Source organism: Eschscholzia californica, unplaced genomic scaffold (assembly GCF_041429995.1).
Source record: "Eschscholzia californica isolate CP2 unplaced genomic scaffold, dmEscCali1.0.p SCAF_6, whole genome shotgun sequence".
NCBI classification, from domain to species: Eukaryota; Viridiplantae; Streptophyta; class Magnoliopsida; order Ranunculales; family Papaveraceae; genus Eschscholzia; species Eschscholzia californica.
This window is the reverse complement of record NW_028238483.1, coordinates 19,176,615-19,199,685: the sequence shown is the minus strand read 5'-3', so window position 1 is coordinate 19,199,685 and position 23,071 is coordinate 19,176,615. Positions and strand designations below refer to the sequence as shown.

Sequence of the window (23,071 nt, the reverse complement as noted above, 5' to 3'; positions counted from 1 at the left end):
TTAGATATGACTCAAAAACACTTAACACTAAAATTACCATCCTTAGAAATTTACTAAACAAAACATAAAGACTTGTTGGATTTTGAAAATTAAAAAGGACCATGAAATCCTAGATGATTGAAATATGAGATTTGGAAGAGTAAGAGAGAGACAGAGAGGATATAGTAAGAGAGGTGTGACTGATTTTTGTAGGGGCTTAGGGGTATGGAAAAGAGATATAAAAACAGGAAACAATGCAGTCATTTATATATCAGACCTAAAATTGTTTGTCCAAATAAAGTAAAATCATTAATGTTTTTGAATTTTTATCTACTAACTTTCATTTTTCTTTTGTTTCATTATTGTTTGATAAACTTTCCCTTTTATTGATGAAAGCCAAAGAGAGAGAGAGAGTCTTGTTGTTGTTTCATTTATTGTGTAATTGAACTTGCCAACAGTTAACCGTGAAAGGAGGCGTTTCTGTCAGAATTAAGCTGTGAAATAGGAGACCCATATTCTTTATGGGGGTTTCTAACAATCTGGTCACAAATTTTAAACCATTTAATGGTTGAAATAAATTCGGTTTCCATAAGTGGGTGTCTTGTATAACTCTCTGTAATCATAAATACTACGATTAATATTGGGTATAATATTAGTTAGTTTTTGACGAAATTAAGAAGTCAACAAATTGACCAAGATTGAACGAGAAAAGATCCTCGCCAAAGCCATCAGGAAGATAAATTCGACAAAAATTTGTCGCCTGAGCTTTGTTGGTCGAGGCCCATTAGTAGGGGTCAAGGGGAGCGCCGCCCTTGACCCATATGATTTCATTTCATTGAATTTAATCAGAGGCTCTCTGAGACCTTACGCCATATAGGCGTTTAGCGCATATCCTTTCTTAGTGGAACCATAAAGCCAAGCTTAACCGCAGCAAGCTCCGCTTTCAGACAGCTGTGTAGCTTACGGATCAAATAGATCTAAAGAAACACACGTTTGATATTGCTCGTGGTAAGAGAGATTGGGCATGGAGGGCAACTTCACTTTTGTTACATGACCCAAGGGGCTACAAGTTTGAGACTATCTCTCTCTGATTTCTCCATCTAGAACATAATCTATGATCATCTTAGTTTTTTTCCTCTATTTATATTGTTTTCTCTCTGAGTCTCTCCATCCATTCGAAGTTTTGCATCAAGCATCGTACTGTTAAGTTTGTGGCCATCCAACTCAAAACCAATTGGCAATGAGTGGAGAGGACCTATACTTTATATTCTTGGTTGCTAGTTACCCATTCTCCCATGTGGGACTATTCTCACACGTACTACGAAGGTCTGTATAACTTTGTGTTATGTTTTTATCTGAATCTTTAGTCCTTACTAATTCGATTCATACTTAGTTACTTACTGAATTCATTCATATTTACTGGTTCGATTCATATTTGTTTGCTTCACGCAGAAGAAAATGAAATTATAAGTTTATGTAAATTGTTATTGGAAAGCCTGAACCGAGACGGTCTGGTGTCTGACTGGTCCGGTAAAATCAATGATCTTGGACGGTGTCAAACAATTTTTGAAAGTGACCGTCTGAGACCGCCTGAATAAATAGGTAGTCACCAACATTTTATATCCGAGTCCGATCTGATAAAGTTAGAGCTCGACCTGCCCATACTCATTCCCACCACTATCGGCTACCCACTCCATTACCGAAAAGCCTGAGGTTCCATTCTCACTAAAACTGAAAACCCATAGTAGATGTTATGACATAAATAATTTTATAATGGTGATTATAACTTTTTAATTTCACGAAATATGGTGATTATAACTTGACCTGCAAGAAATCTATTCATGATCTTATTACGTTAATCCCACAGTTAAACCCTTCTTTGGGATCACATGGAATTTCAAGACAAGAATGAGTAAGCACTATTACATGTAATTAAAAATGCTGAAACCAAGCTTCTTTTTTTATAGTGATTTGAGCTGGTTTTACAACATTCAAGCACGCCTAGAGAGAGAAAGTTTCCTCCATCTCAAACCCTAAAGTTAACCCAAGAAAAAGAAAACAAACAAATGGGAAAGATTTCTTCCCCATTTCAATGAGATTTTCTTTGCTTTCTGTTCCATTTAAACAATATAATTACCAATTAGCACATAATTAATTATAGTTGAATACGAATACCAATAAGCTAGGTCAGTAGTAGTGATTGTGAGATCACCAACATCTATCCTTACAAAATTCTCTTGATATATAATTCTGCCGTTTCTTATTTTTAAATAGTTAGATATGGAGTTGACTCAATTATCTCCTAGAACAAACGGAATGGAGTCTCCTAAATGATAGTATGAGATGCTCCCATCCTATTGTGGGAGCTCCTACAACTTTTTGTTTGAAAAGAAATTTTCATAAGTTCAAATTTAAATTTGATTTATTACGGATGTGTCATGTGTGTGATTTACGTGTGTGTTTTTTATTCAATTTTTCGGCTATAAATTATTAGCTCTAAATTTCTAATTTGATCTAATTTTAGAGGGGCAGGGAGTCCAACCCAGGGCTCTACTGTTGGACCTGGGAGTTAGGTTGGGCTCCCCATTTATTGGTTTTGTTCTAAGGGGTATCGGATACTGATGTTGACAAACATTTATTAATAGAACGTCTTGTAGACATTTCAAGACACTTAGTCCATAGATTAAATGTCTTTATAGACATTTCAAGACACTTAGTCCATAGATTAAATGTCTTGTAGACATTTCAATACATTTAATCTATTGATAAAATGTCTTGCCAACAATTTGAGACATTTGTTTATAGGCAAAATGTCTTGTGGACATTTCAAGATATTGAGTTTATAGACAAAATGTGTAATGAATGTTTTATAATTATATCTATTATTATTATAATAATAAAAATGTTTAATATTATTGTTGTATTTCTCGATCAAAATAGACATTAATAGATTATCATCCCATAATTTGAAATATATAATATTCTAAAATATACTGTTGGACTTTTGTGGACATCTAGACATTGTGGATATTGATGAACATTTGGTGGATATTTATGATTTTATATCATTATTATTTACAGTATCACATGTAACATATTTTTACTGATATTTCAAATATTTTTGGACTTTCGTGGATATCTACATATCAATGGACATTGATGGATAATTAGTGGATATTTATTATTACAATATTATTATTATTATTATTATGATAGACAATTAGTGGATATTTATTATTATTATTATTATTATTATTATTATTATTATTATTATTATTATTATTATTATATTATCATTATCTTATCATACGACAAAAACAATTTTAACGCTACATTTTAGGAGTTTCATGGAACGTATGGATATTTGTGGACATTGATAGACAATAGGTGGAAATTTATTATTATTGTATTATAGAGGAATTGGAGTACATTTGAAAAGTCTCAAATGAATAACACAGATATTTTAGACATTTGAAAGGCACCGCTAGAGGCACTCGATTTTGATCTATAAGCGGACGTTTCTATTAGCAACATACTATTTCAAAAAAATCTTTTAGCACCTAGACTGTTCTAACAAGCACGCGTTGACCCTTATACATGACACATTCAAACATCAAATAGTAGGTTAGAGAATCTTTATATACTTCAGATTTTTCCTTCGTCGACAACCTGCTAGGAAGAGCTATAGTTGATTATTTTATATGTTTTACAAAGAAAAAGATTAAAAAACACTTAAATTTTAGTGTTAATTATATTTGTGTCAATGTTCATTGACCGTATTCAAATTAATAAGTCGTCTGCTTATAGCTGAACTGTCGGATGCTTTTAGCAATACCCCCATTTAAAATGTCCGAAACGAATAACACAGACATTTAAGAACAATTTAAATGTCTCAAACCAATAACACAAACATTTGTGGGCATTACCATGTCCACCAATGTCCGCATCCACTATACCCATAAATTTGCTTGTTGTCCAAGTTAAGGGTCAAAACGTTATCTGGGGCAAGAAAGACCAAACCGTTTTTCCTCGTACAAAATTGTGGGTAAAATTATTTTGTTTTTGTTTTTTTGTTTCCCCAAACTCCCACCACCATTCCTTATCCACTACAGTAAGGTCATATTTGGCGCGCGGGAATGGAATGTGATTCCTGAGAATCACATTCCCGTAACGCGATCTTTGGGAATCAGATTACTGTAGTTTGATGTTTGGTTTGACCAGGAATAAGAATTTGATTCCTGCATATTCCTAATTAGGTGTTTGGTTCGTATAGGAATAGGAATGTAAATATTTGTAAAAGTTCACTTTTACCCTTACTTAAACTACATAAAATACATATCAACTATTTTTTTTTGCATAAAATATACACATCAACTTTGTTATATATTGAATTCAGTATTATTTTTTCAAATTCATAGATACGAGATAATATCACGATACATCAAAGGGTTAGAATTTAAAGATAATAAATAAATGTCTTAATAAAAATTTATCTAAAGTAAAATTTTGTTCGTAAACCTAAATAGAAATTTATCTAAAGTTAAATTTTGTTCATAAACATAAATAGTACTTATTAATATCAGATCCTACAAAAAAATAAAATTGGTAATTCAATAATTTGTTAAGGATATGTTTGTCAATAAATATTAATATATGTGATTCTAGGGAATGAGAATCACAAACCCTCCCCCAGGGTTTGCTATTACCCTTTTTTGAGGGAATCACATTCCCGAGCCCACACCATTCCGCAAGTCAAACAATGATTTGGAATGTGATTCCCGGGAATCACATTCCATTCCCACGCTATTCCCGCGCGCCTAACATGGCATAAGGGTTATCTTCAATCAATTACTACAGGTGACCTTGATTTTTTTTTTGATAAATCTTTCTCTTTTCTTCTCCAACCACCATTTCTGGTGAAAATTTTCTCTCCAACCACCATCTCTGGTGAAAATTGCTGACAACCATGAAGAAGAGTGAGGTGGATAAATGAAAATTACAAGAATACCACAATGAATCGTTGAAAACCTATAAGAGCCGGTTGGTAAAAAATTAGGGGTCGAAACAGAATTAATTTCAAAATATATTATGTCAAAGACATTGTATTGTTGTTGCAGACTTAAATCATTGTCAAGCCCCCTGACGAAGATATTATATCTTTCTTTCCAAAGAGGCAACTAATGAAAAAGCTAGACTAATGAAGATATGACATTCCAAACAAGTGATTCTTATTGTGATATTTTAATAAAAGTGTAAGACTTTTTGACGAGGTTTACAATGTAAAATAATTTTTATTACACATCATAAAAAACTCTCTTAATTAAGATATATTTACTTTTGAAGTGTTTTAGTTGATAAACTATACACGAAATTCTCGCAATTGTTATGTGTGCGGTATTTTCTTTTGAGATGTTTGTGTTTTTGGGATTTTTGATAACTTAAAACACAATAGAAAACTTGAAATGCTCGTACTGTTCGACTGGTCATAATACTTTATTAACATAGAACAATTAGTATCAACCAATATAATGTCATATGAAATTTACAAGTTGTGGGATGCTACAAAGGAATATCATATGAAAGTCATACACCATTGTGAACAAATTATCTTCAAAAGTAATCTTTCATAATACGTTATGTTACACAATGATATGGGCGTTACGAAACATCATAATACAGACCATATTTTGCTAACAAAGACAATTTGATGCGACCCTTCTCTAGCGTAAAGAGAATGAGCGGTGGTCGGTGGGTGATAGACATCCAAGAAATTCCCACTACAAAATACAAATCTAGGATGAAAGCCACGGTCTTTTTTAAACAATACTATATTACTATGCAAAACTCTACTTTATACTCAGATGAAATTATTAGGCAAAAATAACTAACTAAAACATGTGTTAAATTTTTAAGTATCACTTGTAGAGAGAAACACAAAAAAGTAAAAATGTAAACCGTTGCAAAGAAGAAAAGACTCTCTATTTTTCCTAAATAAGAGATTAGAAGAATCTCTTTCATTTGTAGAGATAAGTGAGAAATTCAATTATCGATAAAAAGATTTTTCTGTAAAAATGATATCCCGATTAAAAAAATTCTTTACTGTTGTTTTATGGAAAATATATTATTATTTTTACTGTAGTTTTTTGATGAAATATATTTTTACTGTAGTTGTTATTTTATATTACATTTATTAACAACACCTCGAAAAAAAGACATGTTTTTGGAACAATTCGACCAAAAGAAAAATGTGTGGGTAGTTTTAAAGGGCCCCCTTATAAGTGAAGGAAGGAGGCGCCTATAACACTTATGGGAGGCCCCTATAAAACTTCCCAAAATAATGTGTTCCCCAATAAATATTGTGACATCCATAAACCGTTGTGAAAAATAACCATCACAAAAACTCCGCGAAACGATTCAAAATGTTTCTGCGTATCCTATAGCGGCGATAAGGGTTATACTTCCGTAGATTTTCTGGGGTTTTAGGATTCTCTTCGACAACTCGAGATCGAACATGGCGGATGAAGGATTCGATCGTCTCTCACTCTCTCTGGATAAAGAAAGATTGAACGGTGAAGATGTCATCACTAACCTTCAATCTCAGCTCAATTCCCTCCAAATTAGAGTAAAGGTGTAAACTTTTCTTCTTCTTCTTCTTCTTCTTCTTCTTCTTTTCGAATCTTCCTTTTTTCTCTCTCTCTAGAACTCTTTTAGGCAGTTAATGGAGTTTAACTAATTTTTTTTAGGAATTGGAGATGGAGAACGCTAGACTTTCATCTCAGGTTTTACATTGCCACTGTCAAAAGGTTTGCGTGAACGAACACTTTGTAATATAATCGATTCTCTTTTTTCAATTTCAAGTATGATTTAGTGTAATTGAAGTAATTGGAGCTTAATCTAGGGTTTTGAAGTGCAGTTAGTAGAATCTAGCAACAGTTCTGCTGAGGACAGAAGCAACTTAAGTAGAAGCTGTGGAGATGAAGTTAGTAAGAATGTGGAATTACAAAGAGGAATCAAATCCATTGATGAAACTAAAATGAAGAATGTAAGAGATAAATCCTCAGGTTAGTTGTTGATTTCTCACCCTTTTGATTTCTTAATTGGCTAAGGTGGTGTTTGTTTTTATTCCATTGTCTGAATCTGAATTGTCTGAATAGACTCGAATTCAACCTAATACCACTATTCAGGCAAATCCTTATGTTACTTGGGGATGATAATGATGGATGTAATAAGTACTAACAAATAATAATAATTATATTTGGAACAAAGGAGGTTTCTTCAGCATATTTAGTAATTATAGCATAGAAATTGTAGAATTTGTCAATGCACTACGACCTATGCACTATGACATATTTTAAATTTTGGTGTATGATATGCTGAGGTAGAACTTCCCGGTTGATTCACGTAAAATAAAAAAGTTATTATGCTTCGTGTAAAATAGGTGGCTGAAAATCTTTCTCGACGTTTATATGTTTCATGACTCTAATGTGGTTGGTTAGAAAATGAGAATACTCACCTTCAAGCTGCTTTCCTAAAGCTACATTGAGTAGTTTTTTAAACATACTTTTGTTATGTCGTCTCTCGTTATGTTGTATATGGTATCTTATTATGGACTAGGAATAATAACACCAAACCCTTCTGACCGGTTTTTTTGGGTGTTTGCGGGTAAAGAGAATGGAACACGAGTTCATCTTTGTTAATGTTATGAAGTTAAAGTAATTTCTGCTCAGATCATATGCAGTTGTGGGGAAATTTATAATTCAAGGTTCTGCTGAAAATTATGTGTTTTTGGTCACTACAGAAATCATGAATTCCGAGCACATCTGCATATCTTTATATGTTAGTTGCTTTTGCGTGCAGGTTGTAACATTAGGACCATACATCACCATGCCAAGAGATATATTGCTCTTAAAGTCATGTACTTCGGTAAAAGGTACACAAGTACATTTTAATTGTATTAATATTATAAGTTAAGAGGTGATATATGTATCAAGTGTGCAATTATTGATTCATGACCTAAGGTGGTTTCAAAACCTGGATGGTCACATCACCTTCTCTTTTATCATCTGAAGACGTGTTATCTTTTTTCTCTTCGAGGTGTCTTAGTTTTTTATATGTAAAAATATGCCAGATTGGCTTGTAAGACTCACTCTTTTCCCTTGGTTGAGTTAGACAAGGCGCCAATTCCACAATTATATAGAACTCCAATCGTCTGCTTTTTTGTCCTAAAATTTGGTTGAATTGTATTCCTTAGACATGTCATGTTGTGATGTTCATGATGTCAGAATTTATTCCATTGACAAAAGAACTCCAAAGTTTACTCTCGAGAAAGGAAGAAAAGACGTTTTAGTCTTTCAGTTGGGAAGTGTATATCAGATGTGTGCATCTACGGTAGTCGTCTTGATGTAGACACCATAATCAATTAATTGCTGCTAGGGGGATAGAGTCAGTGTGCGTTGGTAGTTTCTTTGTACTGCTTGGTCTGACATAATTTACGATGAAAGGAGGAATCAGGGTAAAGTTCTCCTTCTCTATGATGAGAGATAGCAAAGACCCAAATAGATGGGCTTCTGGAGCCTCTAAAATACTGTGTTCTGGAAGACAAGTATCCCATACCCCTTGCCTGTCTTGTGACTCTTGTCTTGTTTGAAGTATACCTAAACAAGTTTCTAACTCGTCACCTATATATTAAATCCTTACAACTGATAGTTCTACTTGTCTTGATCTTATATTTTGTCTTCTAATTTGATGCAAATGCATAACCTAACTGAGTATAAACGCTTTATATCAATCTTTGCAGGTTTTACGGGTTTGCTTCAGAGGCACAAATGGATCCGACTGTTGAGGTACGTTTGTTCTGGAATTGAAGTGGATGGTCCTCCAACAAGTTTCTTTTGATTGGAAGATCTTAACAATGGTCGCATTGATAACTGGTTGTGCATAAGATTATGTTTCTGCAAGTTGGTAGCGTCTGATATCTCTTATACGCGCTACTAGCAAAGCAAGAGGCCCCACTCACTTGCTCGCTCTCCCTTTTTTCTTTTTTCTGGATTTTGGGAACACTATGAGGGGTTTATACCTGATTTTATTACTTCAGCTATTGATAGACATTTATGTTTAAGGTTATTGTAGACAGTGGTGCAGCAGCAACCACTAACACCACCTTGGATATCAGACCACTAATCGGTGCTCACCCACCAAACCCAACTACTCCGTATGTTTAGGCTAAAGATATTGGTTGCTTGTAGTAGTTTGTGTTCTGACTTTGGAAACGGACCTCCTAAGCTATTCTGCATCACCCAATGAAATTCCTACAAAGTCGTCCTTTATATTTAGGTACGACTTACGGGGTATTTTCTTTTGGTCATGATTCACTCAAGTTTCGGTTTTCTTACAGTCTGAGATATTTAAAGCACTCAAGAAGACGAGGCTCTTGATTGTCGATAAGGAGCAGTCGCGATACTCAAGGTGTGGTAGAACAGACAAGGGTGTTTCTGCAGTTGGGCAGGTAAATCAATTCCACGACAACTCCTCACAAGTACTTTTGTGTTTCTGTTAAGGATGATTGATCATGACCTACATTTTCTATTTCAAGTTCTTACTAGCAGTATGGATTCAATTACAAATTCATGGATCATGAAAGTGATAGAAGTTGCAAAACTCATGGAAATATTATAGAAATTTGTATTCGAAGTTAGCAGACAATAGAAGAAGCATGTTACAATTGGCCATCAATAATCGTGATTCGCGGTGTGTAGAAATGAAAATTAATACAATATCATTTTCTTCGATGCTCAAATACTTTCCATAAAAGAAAATGTAAGAAAAGGTTTAAGGAAATATGTAAAGTCCCTATTTACTAACAAAACAAATTGCATTACTGTAAACCTCTTAAAGTATGTTTAATCAACACCTCTCTCAATAATGCTAAGTTATTTGGTGTAGGTGATTGCTTTATTGTTACGATCAAGTATCAAGAATGCGGATGACAACTCTCCAAAAGAATCATGTGGTTTGCCATCTTCTCTTGTTCCATTTTTCCGTTTTCTTTTTCTAAGTAGTCATTTTTCGTTTTACTTTAACATGTAGAAAACCATATCGCCCTGAAAAGAAACTAGAAAGGAGTCATCTCTATCTCGACATTTCTTATCGTACCCATTGCATGGTATAGTTAAATATATAACTTTTGAAATACAAGAAAATAATTCAGAGGAGCCGACTGTGGCAGTTGTTATCTTGTTACCTGCTGCAAATCTGCTCCTATGAATTACGATGACCATGAAGTAATTCCTAACGTGGAATCAGAAAGATCCATTTATGTTCAGTTAAGAACCTAGGATGTAATTCTAGTTTTAACCAGTATCATTAATTGTTTACAAAGTTATTGCTACACTCGGGGTAAAATGGGACTTCTCTAGTTTTTCAGTTCTTGCTGGATTTATTCATTCTCTAATTGTTTGTTTCTTAGAAGAAGAAATTGACTATGTGAGGGTGCTGAACAGAGTCCTTCCAAACGATATCCGAGTCCTTGGCTGGTGTCCGGCTCCTGCTGATTTTCATGCAAGGTTTTCTATTCTTCTATAGTGTTATGCATTAGAATCTTCATGTGTTTGTTTGAATTATACACTTGAGTGACTTGCTGTTTCTGGTCTTTGCGTTTTATTGCTTTCCTAACAAGGTTATAATTTTTGTAAGCGTAAAAAAGTTCCATAATAGAGGACATGCCATCTGTTTCTGAGTTATAAAAAGATCACCAAATAAACACTTTTTACTCTGGAAAGGAAAATGAACAAATTAGTGACAGGAAGAAAACCACCAAAAGTTGTACCGTTATTTTGTATGCCTCTCGCTAAAAGCTATGTAACATCATGGATGACGTAACATTTGTTAGATTAAAGGCGTTGACCTACAATGATTTTATTGTCCTAACTCGATTATGTGCAAGTATGCACACAGCACACATACAGAAACTGTACATACTAAATTGATTGCTAGTATTCGTTGTAATATCCAACAGAAGGATCTTAGAGTCCGAGCACCCAACATGGTGAACAGTACTAAAAAGGTGTGTCCATGTTTCGTAGAACCAGTAGTGGTCTTGTAATGATGTCCTTATAGATCTGAAATCTTTGCATACGGGCTCAATCTCCGTTCACTTTAAGGAGAAATAAAATTCAAATATGAGCATTTTTTAAAGTTAGATATCCAAGACTTGTGATGTAATTGCTTTTACTAGTCCCGTTTGTACGCTCACCTGAAGAAGATTAATGGTGTCAAATGAAGTGTAGATTCATGAGATTTGGCCCCTGAAGTTGCTGAAGGGAAAATTCTCCTTTTTCTCTGTACCATTTTAGTATTTCATTGCTTTCTGCAGTTGAATTGCTTCTGTAGTTACAATAGTTGTTTGAACTCGGGGGGAAGAACTTAATGTATCTGAACTTCCGGGCTGTAGGTGAATAATGTACTTAAAAACTGCAGGTTTAGCTGTTTGGGCAGGGAATACAAGTACCTCTTTTGGAGAGAGAATATGGACATTTCGGTATGCAAATTGTAACTCTCTCTCTCTCTCTGAAATTTATGTTGCATTAGTGTCTACTGGTTCTAGGTTCTTGGGAAGTAATAACAACTCTGTGTTTTTCTATTTTGGTTTCTCTTACCAGGCAATGGAGAAAGCCGGTAAGAAACTTACAGGGGAGCATGATTTTAGGAACTTCTGTAAGATGGATGCAGTGAATGTTCACAACTATATGCGTTATATCTCAGATTTTGAAATCTCTTCCAGCGATGAAAGGTTCAAATTCTCTCACAATAAACTTGTAAACAGTTTTTATGATAGTATCGCAACAATCCTTTTTTCTCTTGTAAACTATCGCAATTAAAGGTTCAATTCTCTTGTGGAACTTACTTTGGTTGAGTCATCACATGTATATTTCTAATTTCTCCACCAGAGAGATTAGGGTTCGAATCTTGACGTTGTCAAAAAGAGGTTCATTCTTTACCTCTTTGGCTCTCAGGCCCATACATGATACAAGCACTTTGATATAGCGTAAAAACAATTCTTTGTCATGTTTGTGATTTCTTTTACGTATATTTATTTAGTGCAGTACATCATGATAAATGTTTCTCTATAATATTCACAGGTCTGAATATGGTCAGCTATGTTCAATTACAATTAAAGGTAGTGCTTTTCTGTGGCACCAGGTCCGATGCATGGTTGCTGTGTTATTTATGATTGGTCAAGGTCTTGAATCCCCTTCTGTGCGTATACAATATCCTTAACCTTACTGAAATTCACACTCCGATTCTCTGATTGATGTATCCTGTTTGTTAATTAAGACTTCATTTACATGGATAAGCTACCTTAAAAACGTTTCACTGGATAAAACTATCAAACAGCGTTCAATATCCCACAATTTTCACTCTAGCACTTAAAATATCTCTTCGGTATGTCATTTTGGGTCATGGTGCGTTTGGGGATATATGTTATGACGCATATAGTCTACATACATTAGAGTCAGAGCATTCCATTTCCATAAACTTAAAATCTTAACGAAGTACCTAAACAATCTTGTACCTTACTGCTCAACTAGTTAATCTCTATAGCATGTTATCAGAAGAAACATTGGTTAATTAAGGCGGAAAATTGAACACACCAGGATCATTAAAGTACCAAAGAACAGCGTGAGGAATTTGGTCAGCGGTTCACAAGGGGAGGTAGAGTATATTGTAACATTGATTAGAATAACCTATCCGTTCAATTGGTGTCTTCTACTAGATTTATGGCACCTAATGTTCTTGTGAAAATGATTATAACAATGCTAGCAATTAAGCGTTGGTGGTCTAGGACTGTAGATATTTTTGTCTTAAGTTTGGGCTGTAGTTATGTATGCAACTGTGAAAGAATAAGCCTAACTGCTAACATCAATTTCTTCAAGATCTTCTAAATTTCAGATGTTCCCTTTGAAACAATCACTATTTTTCTTTTGCATTTTCGATCCAGTTTGTCGAGATCCTTATTCTAATTGTTTGAACATGCTGTAGGTAATAGACGCATTACTTGACACTAACATGACCTCTAGGAAACCTCAGTTCAAAATGGCTTCTGAGGTTCCACTGATTCTCCGATCGTGTGAATTTGAAGATCTTAGTTTCATTTGCTCACCAGGTATTCCAGAGACAAGTAATTGTATTCTACTCTATATTTTTGTACCATATGAAAGTAAGTGTGAATTTTACGTCTTAGATGCACAGCAAGGACTAAAAGAGCATTTGACTAATGAATTCAATGCTTACAAACTTCAAGCTGCTATCTTTCTGGAGGCACTCTTGACGTGCTCCACATCTACAGGTAAAAAAAAATTACACATTTTCACTGAGAACTCTTTGATTACATATATTGAGTGATGAAACTTTGATTTTCAGATAGAAATGTCTTGAATCATGGCAAGAAGAAGCCAGCTCACATTCCTCTCATGTCACGACCCACAGAGCGTGAGTCCCCACTATAACCCTTTAAAGTTGAATAGTCATTATCGACCATCTATGTTTAGCCTTTTCATGTGTCACCTCTAGATTTTCATTATCGTCTGTCAAATGTACCCGAATCAACCATTCAAACGAGTTAAACGTCATGAGTCAGACAAACGCTAATATTGTGAAATCTTACTTCAGTCAGTTCAAACCTCTTTCAGGTCTGACTTATAGAAAACAATTAAACACTACCTTTGTCAAGGATCATCTGTTTTTTCACTCTCTAGTTGGCCTTTATATATTTTAAGTCCTTTAAATGTTGGTCTTTAGGGTTTCCATTAAATTGTAATGCTTCTAAGTTTTAACTGGTTTCAGCATCATACGAAGAGCGCCAGGCGAAACTGAAGGCAAGGACAAAGACATGAGATCCCACTGATTTCTCATCAAAATTTTGAGGATAAGCCATTATTAATTTACATTATTATGTCCCCCCATCTCTGTCAAAAGGAAAGCAAAAAAGCTTTCATATCTGCATCTGCGAAGCAATTTTCCTATGTTTCATGGAGAACTTAAAAAGTGTTAAAAGAGGGAGTACATGTGTAATTTGAAGTTATAGTTTGATGTATGATGGATTTTATCTTGTTTTACATGAAGCATTCTTTCTATATTTTGAAGATGGTCCATTATGTTGTTGTAGGCTACTAGGCTTCAGTTTTCTATTTAAGATTTAAAAAGATGTTGATAGTCTCTGTAATGGTCGGCATATTTTTAAGCAGTAAGGAACTGCTAACGTTTGAACTCAGGAGCAATAATACATTTGTGCATTTGGATGGAAAGATGCTAATCAATTTTTTGTATAGATTTGTGTTAGGAAAAATAACCTAATTAACTTGTTCACAAATATGAAGATAAAAGATGTGAATGTAAAAGGAGAGACACCAAGATTATTTAACGTGGCAAAAAACCCCTCCAAGATAGAAGGTAAAATAACCACGGGACCTAGTCCAGAAATCTTCCATTATATTTAAATAATGGGTTATACAATACTTCACCAAACCTATAGTGGATAAACTAATTGTTCAAGATGTGCAGAAAGGCTCTTGGATAACAATTCTTCCCTAAATAAATAGACGATTAACCAATTCTTCACTAAGCTTATGGTGGATAAACCAAACAAGAAAGGGGATACAAAGATTTCTCACTACCATTAGGATTTGAACAAATCTTAGATTACCACAAGCTGAAGTAGATAACCACAAAGCATGGAGAAGTTTAACAAGATCAATAATCTTCTTTTCTTCAAATCAATATTCTTCTCTTTCAATCTCTCTTGCAAGAACCACTTCAGAAATCTCTCTTTCTCTAACCTCTTTCTGTTCTCATCTCTCTGATCTCTATCTATCTCTAATCTGAGAGGATATGATCTGAAAGGATTCTCTGGTAACTCTCCCAACTGGGAGGATACACTCTAACCTGAAAGTATGAATAATTTCTTCCCTTTCATTTTCTATGTATAATGATAAATAAGGAGGTATTCCTATAGAAATAGGATTCCTTTTTAGACTTGAAAGAATAGAAGTTTCTATTTTTTTCCCCAAATAAGGAATAAGGGAAATCCTATTTCAACTAGGAGTCCTTTTATTATAAGGAAGGACCCCAACAGTTTAAACATATGGCAACAAGCAGGTGGATACATTAGCAAAATGGACAAGAAACAATCACGAAGACAAGATATGGATCTCGGTTCCAGTTATTATTTCACAGTTATATCGTAATAATACTCTTCGTTATTAATAACTAGGTGTCCACCATGCCCTACGACCGCGATAGATTCCTTTTGGCTAACGCCGCAACGCTAGAATGTGTGAGGTGTTTGGGTGCAAGTCGGGGTCGAGCATAAATTCGAACGTGCATATATCGTGGTTTCCATTTCTTTTCCATTTGGGATCACACAGGTATCTGTGATTTGCATAGTTGCGAATTACAGATACCTACATAATGTCGGATGGGGAAGGATGGAAACCACGGTACATGCACGACCGAATTTATGCTCGACCCCGACTTGCACCCAAACACCTCACACACTCTAGCGTATTGCATTAGGTGGCTAATATGTGGACAACCAATTTTTTTTATATGGACAACTATTTTCGGGCCCGATGCTACTTAACTATATTTGATTTAGTTGACTTAGTCGGTCCTTGGTACGATCACTCTACCAGGGACTTGAATATTAACACTAATTAATGTGAGGACTATTAACAAATACAATAGCTAAAAATAGAAAATCTAATTGTTTCATCTTCATGTTAGTCTTCATTCAAAAAACAATCCGAACATGAGGAGTTTTTGTCTGATTAAATTTTTTTGTTTTAAGAGATAAGGTGGTTGCCAGAGTTGTGACGCAGTTGTTGTTACTTGTTAAAAGTGATTGTACGATTAGGGCAAAATGGAAGGCTCAACTGTTGTTGAAATTGCTTAGAGATTTATGGCAGGATGATTCCATTACTAATGGTGATGATTAGAATTGTAGATTTCTAGTAATATTGTTCCGTTTTGATTATTTTTTCCAAATTTTAGTTCAAGTCTAGAGAGAGACGGTGGAAGAACAAGAAGTAGAGAAAGAGAGAGTTTGATTAAGGTTTTACCAATGGTATAAATGTTGGAAATTAAAAATACTTGCACAAACAAAGAAGAATAAAGAAGATATTTAACTTGAATTGAATTACTTGACTTATTTTGATATGAAATTAACTACAAAGACTTGTCTATTTATAGACTAAAACTACAAGCACTAACTAAGACCACTACTAAAATCATCCCACAAACTAGCACATTAACCCACTTACTGGTACATTAACTCCACTAACTAGTACATTAACCCCCACTAAAATTAACTCTCTAATTACTTAACCAATAAAATATATCTACTCAATAATTTTGAGTTTAAATAAATTTAACACGTACCCTCCCTTAAACTCAAACGACATAACGTCCATCATAATCTTCAACTTGAAAGATAAATGGACCTTCAATGGCTTAGTAAAAATATTAGTCACTTGTTCTTCAATTTAAAACTGCACATTAATCTGGTTCTTGATCATACTCTTTCACAATTAATTTGTCTACTTGACCATCATCTGGTTTGTACTTGTTTTTGGAAGACCATTTCAACCCAATTGTCTTATTTCCTGCAGGAAGATAATTTAACCCCGAATTATCATTTTTCTCAATTGAATGAATTTCATCATTTGTAGCTGAAATTTGCCCCACATTTTTACTGCTTCTTTAAAAGTGATAGGATTGCAATCTGCAAAAAATGCAAAACTTGCAAAATCTTCGTCAGAATCATCATTATTATTGCTTACAACGTATTCATCAAACCTCGACGACATAACTTGAATATAAGTTGAACTGGGACATAATTCTGGATTTGAGTTTTCATGAATATTCAGAGAAATAGGTGGAATCTCAATTACTTGAGATTCTGAAGCTACTGTCTCATCATCAATATCAATTTTTACTAGATGATCTTCTTTAACAAGACAGTCTCAAACTGCATCTTCATCACTTTCTACCGAATAATCATCTAAATATTCATCCGAATCTTCATCTGAATCTTCATTTATTCTGCAAGCTAATAAAAGAATTTATCCCTCTTCTGCATCATCTTCAGCAAAGTTAGCATGCTCTGAGTATTTTTTGGAAACTCTACATTCTGACTGATAATGACATAATTTTTTACAACGAAAACATCTAACTTTAGATTTGTCATGCCTTCCAATTCTTTTGGATTCTTTACCATGACTCTCTTCACCATTAGAACCACCTTTTTCAAGCAGAGTCACTTTGCTTTGAAAAGCTTGTTCAATAGACCCTGCAACAGCTCTCTGGTTCATCCTATGTTCATGAGAACATAATGAACTCATTAAACCTTCAACTGACATAGTTGAAAGGTCTTTTCCTTCCTCAATTGCAGCGAAAACATAGTCAAAACTACCTGTCAATGATCTCATGATTTTCTCAATAACACGTAGATCAGTTAATTTTTCACCATTAACCCGCAATTGATTAACTATAGATTGAACTCTAGAAAAATAGTCAGAAATATTTTCAGTGTTAATCATATTAAGAGATTCATATTCACCTCGTAAAGTTTGCAACCTTACATTTTTTACCTTCTCATCACCTTTGTAGGATCTTTGCAACAAATCCCACACTTCTTTAGCTGTTTCAGCTCTTGAGATTTTCTCGAAGACTATCTCATCAACAGCTTGATAGAGAAAGAACAAGGCCTTCTTATCCTTCTTTCTGTTCTCTCTCAAACTATCTTTTTGGACATGAGAGAGAACTTCATGTGCTACCTGATCAACTGGTTCTACATACCCAAATTCGACAACCTCCCAAATTTCCTGGAAGCCAAACAATGCTTTCATTTGGATACACCATTGATCAAAATTTTTCCCACAAAACCGCGGAAGCTGAGGTTGGATTGATCCATTCATTTTGTAATTCGGTTAGTAATCACAAAATAATTCTAGCTCTGATACCAAATGTTGGAAATTAAAAATACTTGCACAAACAAAGAAGAATAAAGAAGATATTTAACTTGAATTGAATTACTTGACTTGATTTGATCTGAAATTAACTACAAAGACTTGTCTATTTATAGACTAAAACTACAAGCACTAACTAAGACCACTACTAAAATCATCCCACTAACTAGCACATTAACCCAGTTACTAGTACATTAACTCCACTAACTAGTACATTAACCCCACTAAAATTAACTCTCTAATTACTTAACCAATAAAATATATCTACTCATTAATTTTGAGTTTAAATAAATTTAACAATAATATCTATATGCAACAATTCCCAAATTAAAATTTTTGAAGAGCAGAATAAGTGCTTGTCTCGGATTAAAACTCTAGAAGCAGTACTCATGTTCTGATTACTTTTCCAAATTTTAGCTGAAGTGTAGAGAGAGAAAGTGGAAGAAGAAGTAGGGAAAGAGGGAGTCTGGCTAAGGTTTTACCAATGTTATACATAAACATGAAGGCATCGGCGAGCATTATTCTAATATATATCACTCATGTCCTCCGAATTTTTTTTAGTCTTCATCTATGTCACTCGTCATTTTCTTCCACCATCATTAAAGAAAGAGTAGACAAAGAGAGAAGGCGTAGGTGGGGAGTTTTTGTTTGAGTAGAGAGAAGGAGAGGGAAGACTTGAAGTAAAATTTTTAATTGTCAGAGGACATGACTGAAAAATCATAGAATGATGTCCTCTTAAACATTGTTGTCCATATAATTTTTTTTATTTTTCTAGCTGTCCACATAAAATAGTTGTCCATATAAAAAATTGATTGTCCACGTATTGGTCACCTTGCACTATACTAACGTTAGCCAAAAGGGATCTGTAACGCCCGTAGGCGTAGGGTGCGGTGGACACCTAGTATATATATATATATATATATATATATATATATATATATATATATAATATGATAGGTATCCAATGGTAGAATTATATATGAATTAGAGAGAGAAACAAACTATACACATGACACATAGTATATTACGCATAACACATAACTCATTACAATTAGGCCAATTAATGTCAAATCCTAAAAATGCTCTTAGGATCGACCCAAGTTAAAAAACGAGAGTGTAAGAGTTTTGGAGAGAAAAAGAGAGAAGAAGTACAACAATACGTATTGCATTAAAGAGAAGATATCTCACATTTTTCGACCTATATTACCTCATTTCTCCATTATTTAGTTACCAAAATTTCTCAAAATAGTGACCTATTTTGCATTAAAATTTTTCACAATATTACCATTCCTCATTTCAAACCTCAAAACTTTCAGCAGCCTCTTTCTCACCATCCTACAAAATCAAATAAAAAATCACTCATAAAAAACATATCATATAATCTGAAGCAGATAATGAATGATTAAGCAACTTACATATAATCTTAAATAATGACATTTATGTGGATGGAAACGCTTAAACGAGATTGCCCACTTAATTTTATTTTCAAGCAAGTCTTCAAAGTAAAGATCGTTGTTGTTTGTGTCATATGACACATTAATGCGTAGTTTGTGTCACATGACACCTATTGCATTAATGTGTTATGTGTTATATGTCATATAGTTTGTCTCTTTCTTCAACTCACTTTGCTAAAAATGCAGTCTGACCAGACGTGGCCGAGCACACCAGATTTCTGGCTAACATCGTACAACCAGTCGGTCAAACACCATTACTCATTATTATTTTTGCTTTGATTAATGAACATCTCTCCACTTAAAAAATTGCTAAGCTACACCATGGTACTTAAAACTAAGTATGAAAATAACTTATATCTTAAAGCTTATATCGAATGCAGCGAAATTCGAAGTAAATAGTCTCACATACCAACTATAAAATGAGTTTCTGGTGGAATTTGCGGTATCATTCCATACAATAAAAGGGGTATATACCCCTTTGTCTTCGAAGATTACATTTGTCCAATTGGCGTATAAGTGGACCTTCTCCCTGCGTGCAAAATTCAATGTAATTGAATAATCAATTTCAAAACATCCTAAAATCATTTCAAATAATCTTTCAAAAAAATCGTAGGCCCAACCCCAGATTGGGAAGGAACCCGGGTCAACCTAGCTCGTGTCCATAAGGCTCGGGCTTGTAGAGACGGGGTCGGGCCGGCTTTTTAAATCAAAACAGTTGTGCAATTGGTCACAGTAAAATGTGGACCAGAAAGTTAGCAAACAAAAACGCTACTTTTTGCGCCAAACAGTTTCAACTCAAAATTTGATTTTTGGACCGAACACTATTTCTGATTCTATTTCTTCTCTTAGCGATGGGATTGTGAGGATGAAATGGATAGAATTACTTAGCAAAAAAAAAAATCAATAGTAGGGAAGTGGTTGGTAAGTTAGTCATTGTAGTAGCTTGAGTAAATGAGAATTAAATATTGGAAACTGTAGCTTGTTTTCGACAAATGTTATAGAACGTTGTGTTCTGTTCAAAATTTATATATATTGTCATATAAAAATAGGCTCATTTAAAACTCCCTTAAGGTAAAAGACTATGTATGACATGACAGAACTACCACTTAGTTTCCACTTTTCTAGTGACACATTTTCATCCAAAAATAGGCGCATTTAGAACTCACATTTGAAAAAAGTATAGAGATTGACGTAAAACCACCGTAATACATAAGATTTTGATTTCTGATATAGAACTCGCTCTCTTTCTGTAGGATTTTGATTTTTGATACGTAGTAATATTGCTTTCTCTCTCTCATTTTTGTTTGATCTCAAACTTTTATTCTGTCTTCTTAATACAATAGGTATTGTTGCACTTCTTCTCTATTTTTCTCTCCAAGACTCTTACACTCCCTCGTTCTTTAAGTTTGATCATTCCTAAAAGAATTTTTAGTATTTGACATTAATTGACCTAATTGTAATGAGTTATGTGTCATGTGTGTAGTTTGTTTCTCTCTCTAATTCGCCTATATAATTTTACCATTGGATACCTATCATAATATATATATATACCGCACCCTACGGGCACGACATATCCCTCTTGGCTAAAACCGGTATAGTGCAATACGCTAGAATGTGTGAGGTGTTTGGGTGCAAGTGGTCGAGCATTAATTCGAACGTGCATGTACCGTGGATTCCATCCTTCCCCATCCGATATTATACAGGTATTTGTAATTCGCAACTATGCGAATCACAGATACCTGTGTGATCCCAAATGGAGAAAAAATGAAAACCACGGTACATGCACGATCGAATTTATGCTCGACCCTGACTTGCAAGTTGCACCCAAACACCTCACACATTCTAGCGTATTGCACTATACCGACGTTAGCCAAAAGGGTTTGCCGCACTCGTAGGGCACGATGGACACCTAGCTATAAGAAGGTATAATCAATTCTTTGAGATTCCACAAAAAAAGAATTTAAATAAAAAATACAATTTATGTAAACTACTAATTAGATATTACATAGAAATTACATTATATGGCACAAACAAAGAAGAAGATTATTCCACGAATTAGTAATGGAAACAAAGAAACTAATAAAAAAAATCAAATAATAAAATTTTAATTTAATTTTCAAATTTTAGAAGTGAAAGAAAAAAAAGGACAAAGAACTCCATAAAAAAAAATTAGCAACATGCAATGAAAGAGTTCTTTTTTATCCAATACCAAAATCCTCGTATCCCCTTTTCACAAGTTTGGAATCGGCCAACACTAGAAAAAAAACACTAAACCAAGTTAGAGTACAAATTTTTCAAACTTCTCCAATCTCCATACCCCAATGAATGAAAGGCTGAAGCTCGGTAACTCAAACATTCTACCATCAGGAAAATGAAAAGAATTAGCCATAACTGCGAATTAATAGATTAAACTCAAATAGCTAGACTGAAAAAATGATATTTGATTAAAATTGCTAAATTTTTTTCAAAGAATGAATTACAATTCGTGTACCTTTTTACAACCAACATTTCTTCGTCACTCCTGCCCTCCAAAATATTTCTCCTACTCCTTCCTGGTATGTGTAGTCCCACAACGGTTAAAAGTGCTGCAAAATAAACTACCATTTCTTAATTAGAAATAAACATTATCAACTCATCAAGCAAAGAAATTGTATAAAATTAAGAGATAGAAGTTAGAATAAAAGTATGTTATGTAAGGATAGTGAAGTAGTAAATGGTTGCCAACATACTGCAACAATTACACCATTCATGGAACCATAATCCTCCTCTTTTGATGTAACTCACAATTACACCGAGAGACTGAAAGAGATTGTTTGAATCAAACTATAAGAAATACAGAAAAAATAAAACTGAGAAATGAACCCAAACTAAACTTTATATATATAGAGACAAAGGGAGGGGTTGAATCAAATTCAATTTAAAATTTACATCAAAAAGTTAAGAAACTGAGTAAAGTGACTATAATTTCTTTTGTTAATGTTATTTTCTTTTGAGATCACCTGAAAAAAGAAAAATGTAACAAATGAGTAATATAAGAAACTAATGAAATATAAGAAGTATCGAATGAGAGAAAAGAAACTAGTGAAATATAAGAAGGAAGTATCAAACGAGAGAAAGAAAAAGAGAAATCAACAGATAAATCAAATTAACTTACCAATAGGAAAACCTTTAGAAAGTAGTTAGTTAATTTAGGAAAGAGGGAAAAAGAGATCGAAAACAAATAATGAGTTGCCAGGAGAAAAATAAACGTGGAATATATACTTTAGAAAGTAGTTAGTTAATTTCGGAAGAAAAATAACCGTATGCGAGAGAATATTGGGAGAAAATCAAGAGACATTTAAGGAAGTTGTGAAAATAACCGATTGAAAATAGTTGTGAATCAAAATGTGGGAGGATATGCGCTCGACTTATAAGCCATGCCTCGGTCAGTACCACTACTCTACAATCCTGCCTCGATTTGAGTAGCCTTTCACTAAGTCTCCGTCAAGTACACTCGACGTATAAGCCTTGCCTTGACTGACAGATCTGCGTCACGTGCCTCTCTAAGAGCACTAGGTCCGCCTCGCCAAGAGCTCCGGATCTGCCTCATCAAAAATTTAGGTCAGGACTACAGGC

The 23,071-nt window shown here is 34.1% G+C and overlaps 1 protein-coding gene across 2 annotated transcripts; it reads left to right on the top strand.

Moving 5' to 3' along the window:
• The first annotated feature begins 6,348 nt into the window (after positions 1–6,348).
• On the top strand, positions 6,349–14,282 carry LOC147532223 (Pseudouridine synthase family protein). 2 transcript variants are annotated; one of them, XM_086648142.1, is made up of 15 exons: positions 6,349–6,607; positions 6,723–6,782; positions 6,893–7,040; positions 7,837–7,909; positions 8,777–8,822; positions 9,374–9,484; positions 9,922–9,988; positions 10,445–10,541; positions 11,455–11,515; positions 11,637–11,767; positions 12,117–12,234; positions 13,018–13,141; positions 13,220–13,324; positions 13,399–13,467; positions 13,822–14,282. In XM_086648142.1, the coding sequence occupies exons 1-15, from the start codon at positions 6,491–6,493 to the stop codon at positions 13,869–13,871; spliced, it is 1,377 nt and encodes a 458-aa protein (XP_086504268.1). In that variant the 5' UTR covers positions 6,349–6,490; the 3' UTR covers positions 13,872–14,282. The 2 variants fall into 2 exon arrangements, with proteins under 2 accessions (XP_086504268.1, XP_086504267.1); XM_086648141.1 differs by having other exon boundaries at positions 6,878–7,040.
• Positions 14,283–23,071: the final 8,789 nt, after the last annotated feature.

What these genes read in the sequence shown, in the direction of transcription:
- LOC147532223 (XM_086648141.1), top strand. Translation starts at nt 6,491, where the DNA reads ATGGCGGATGAAGGATTCGATCGTCTCTCACTCTCTCTGGATAAAGAA. An exon ending in GTCATGTACTTCGGTAAAAG is followed by an intron (nt 7,910 to 8,776) that starts GTACACAAGTAC and finishes CAATCTTTGCAG; the next exon opens with GTTTTACGGGTTTGCTTCAG. An exon ending in AAGGTCTTGAATCCCCTTCT is followed by an intron (nt 12,235 to 13,017) that starts GTGCGTATACAA and finishes AACATGCTGTAG; the next exon opens with GTAATAGACGCATTACTTGA.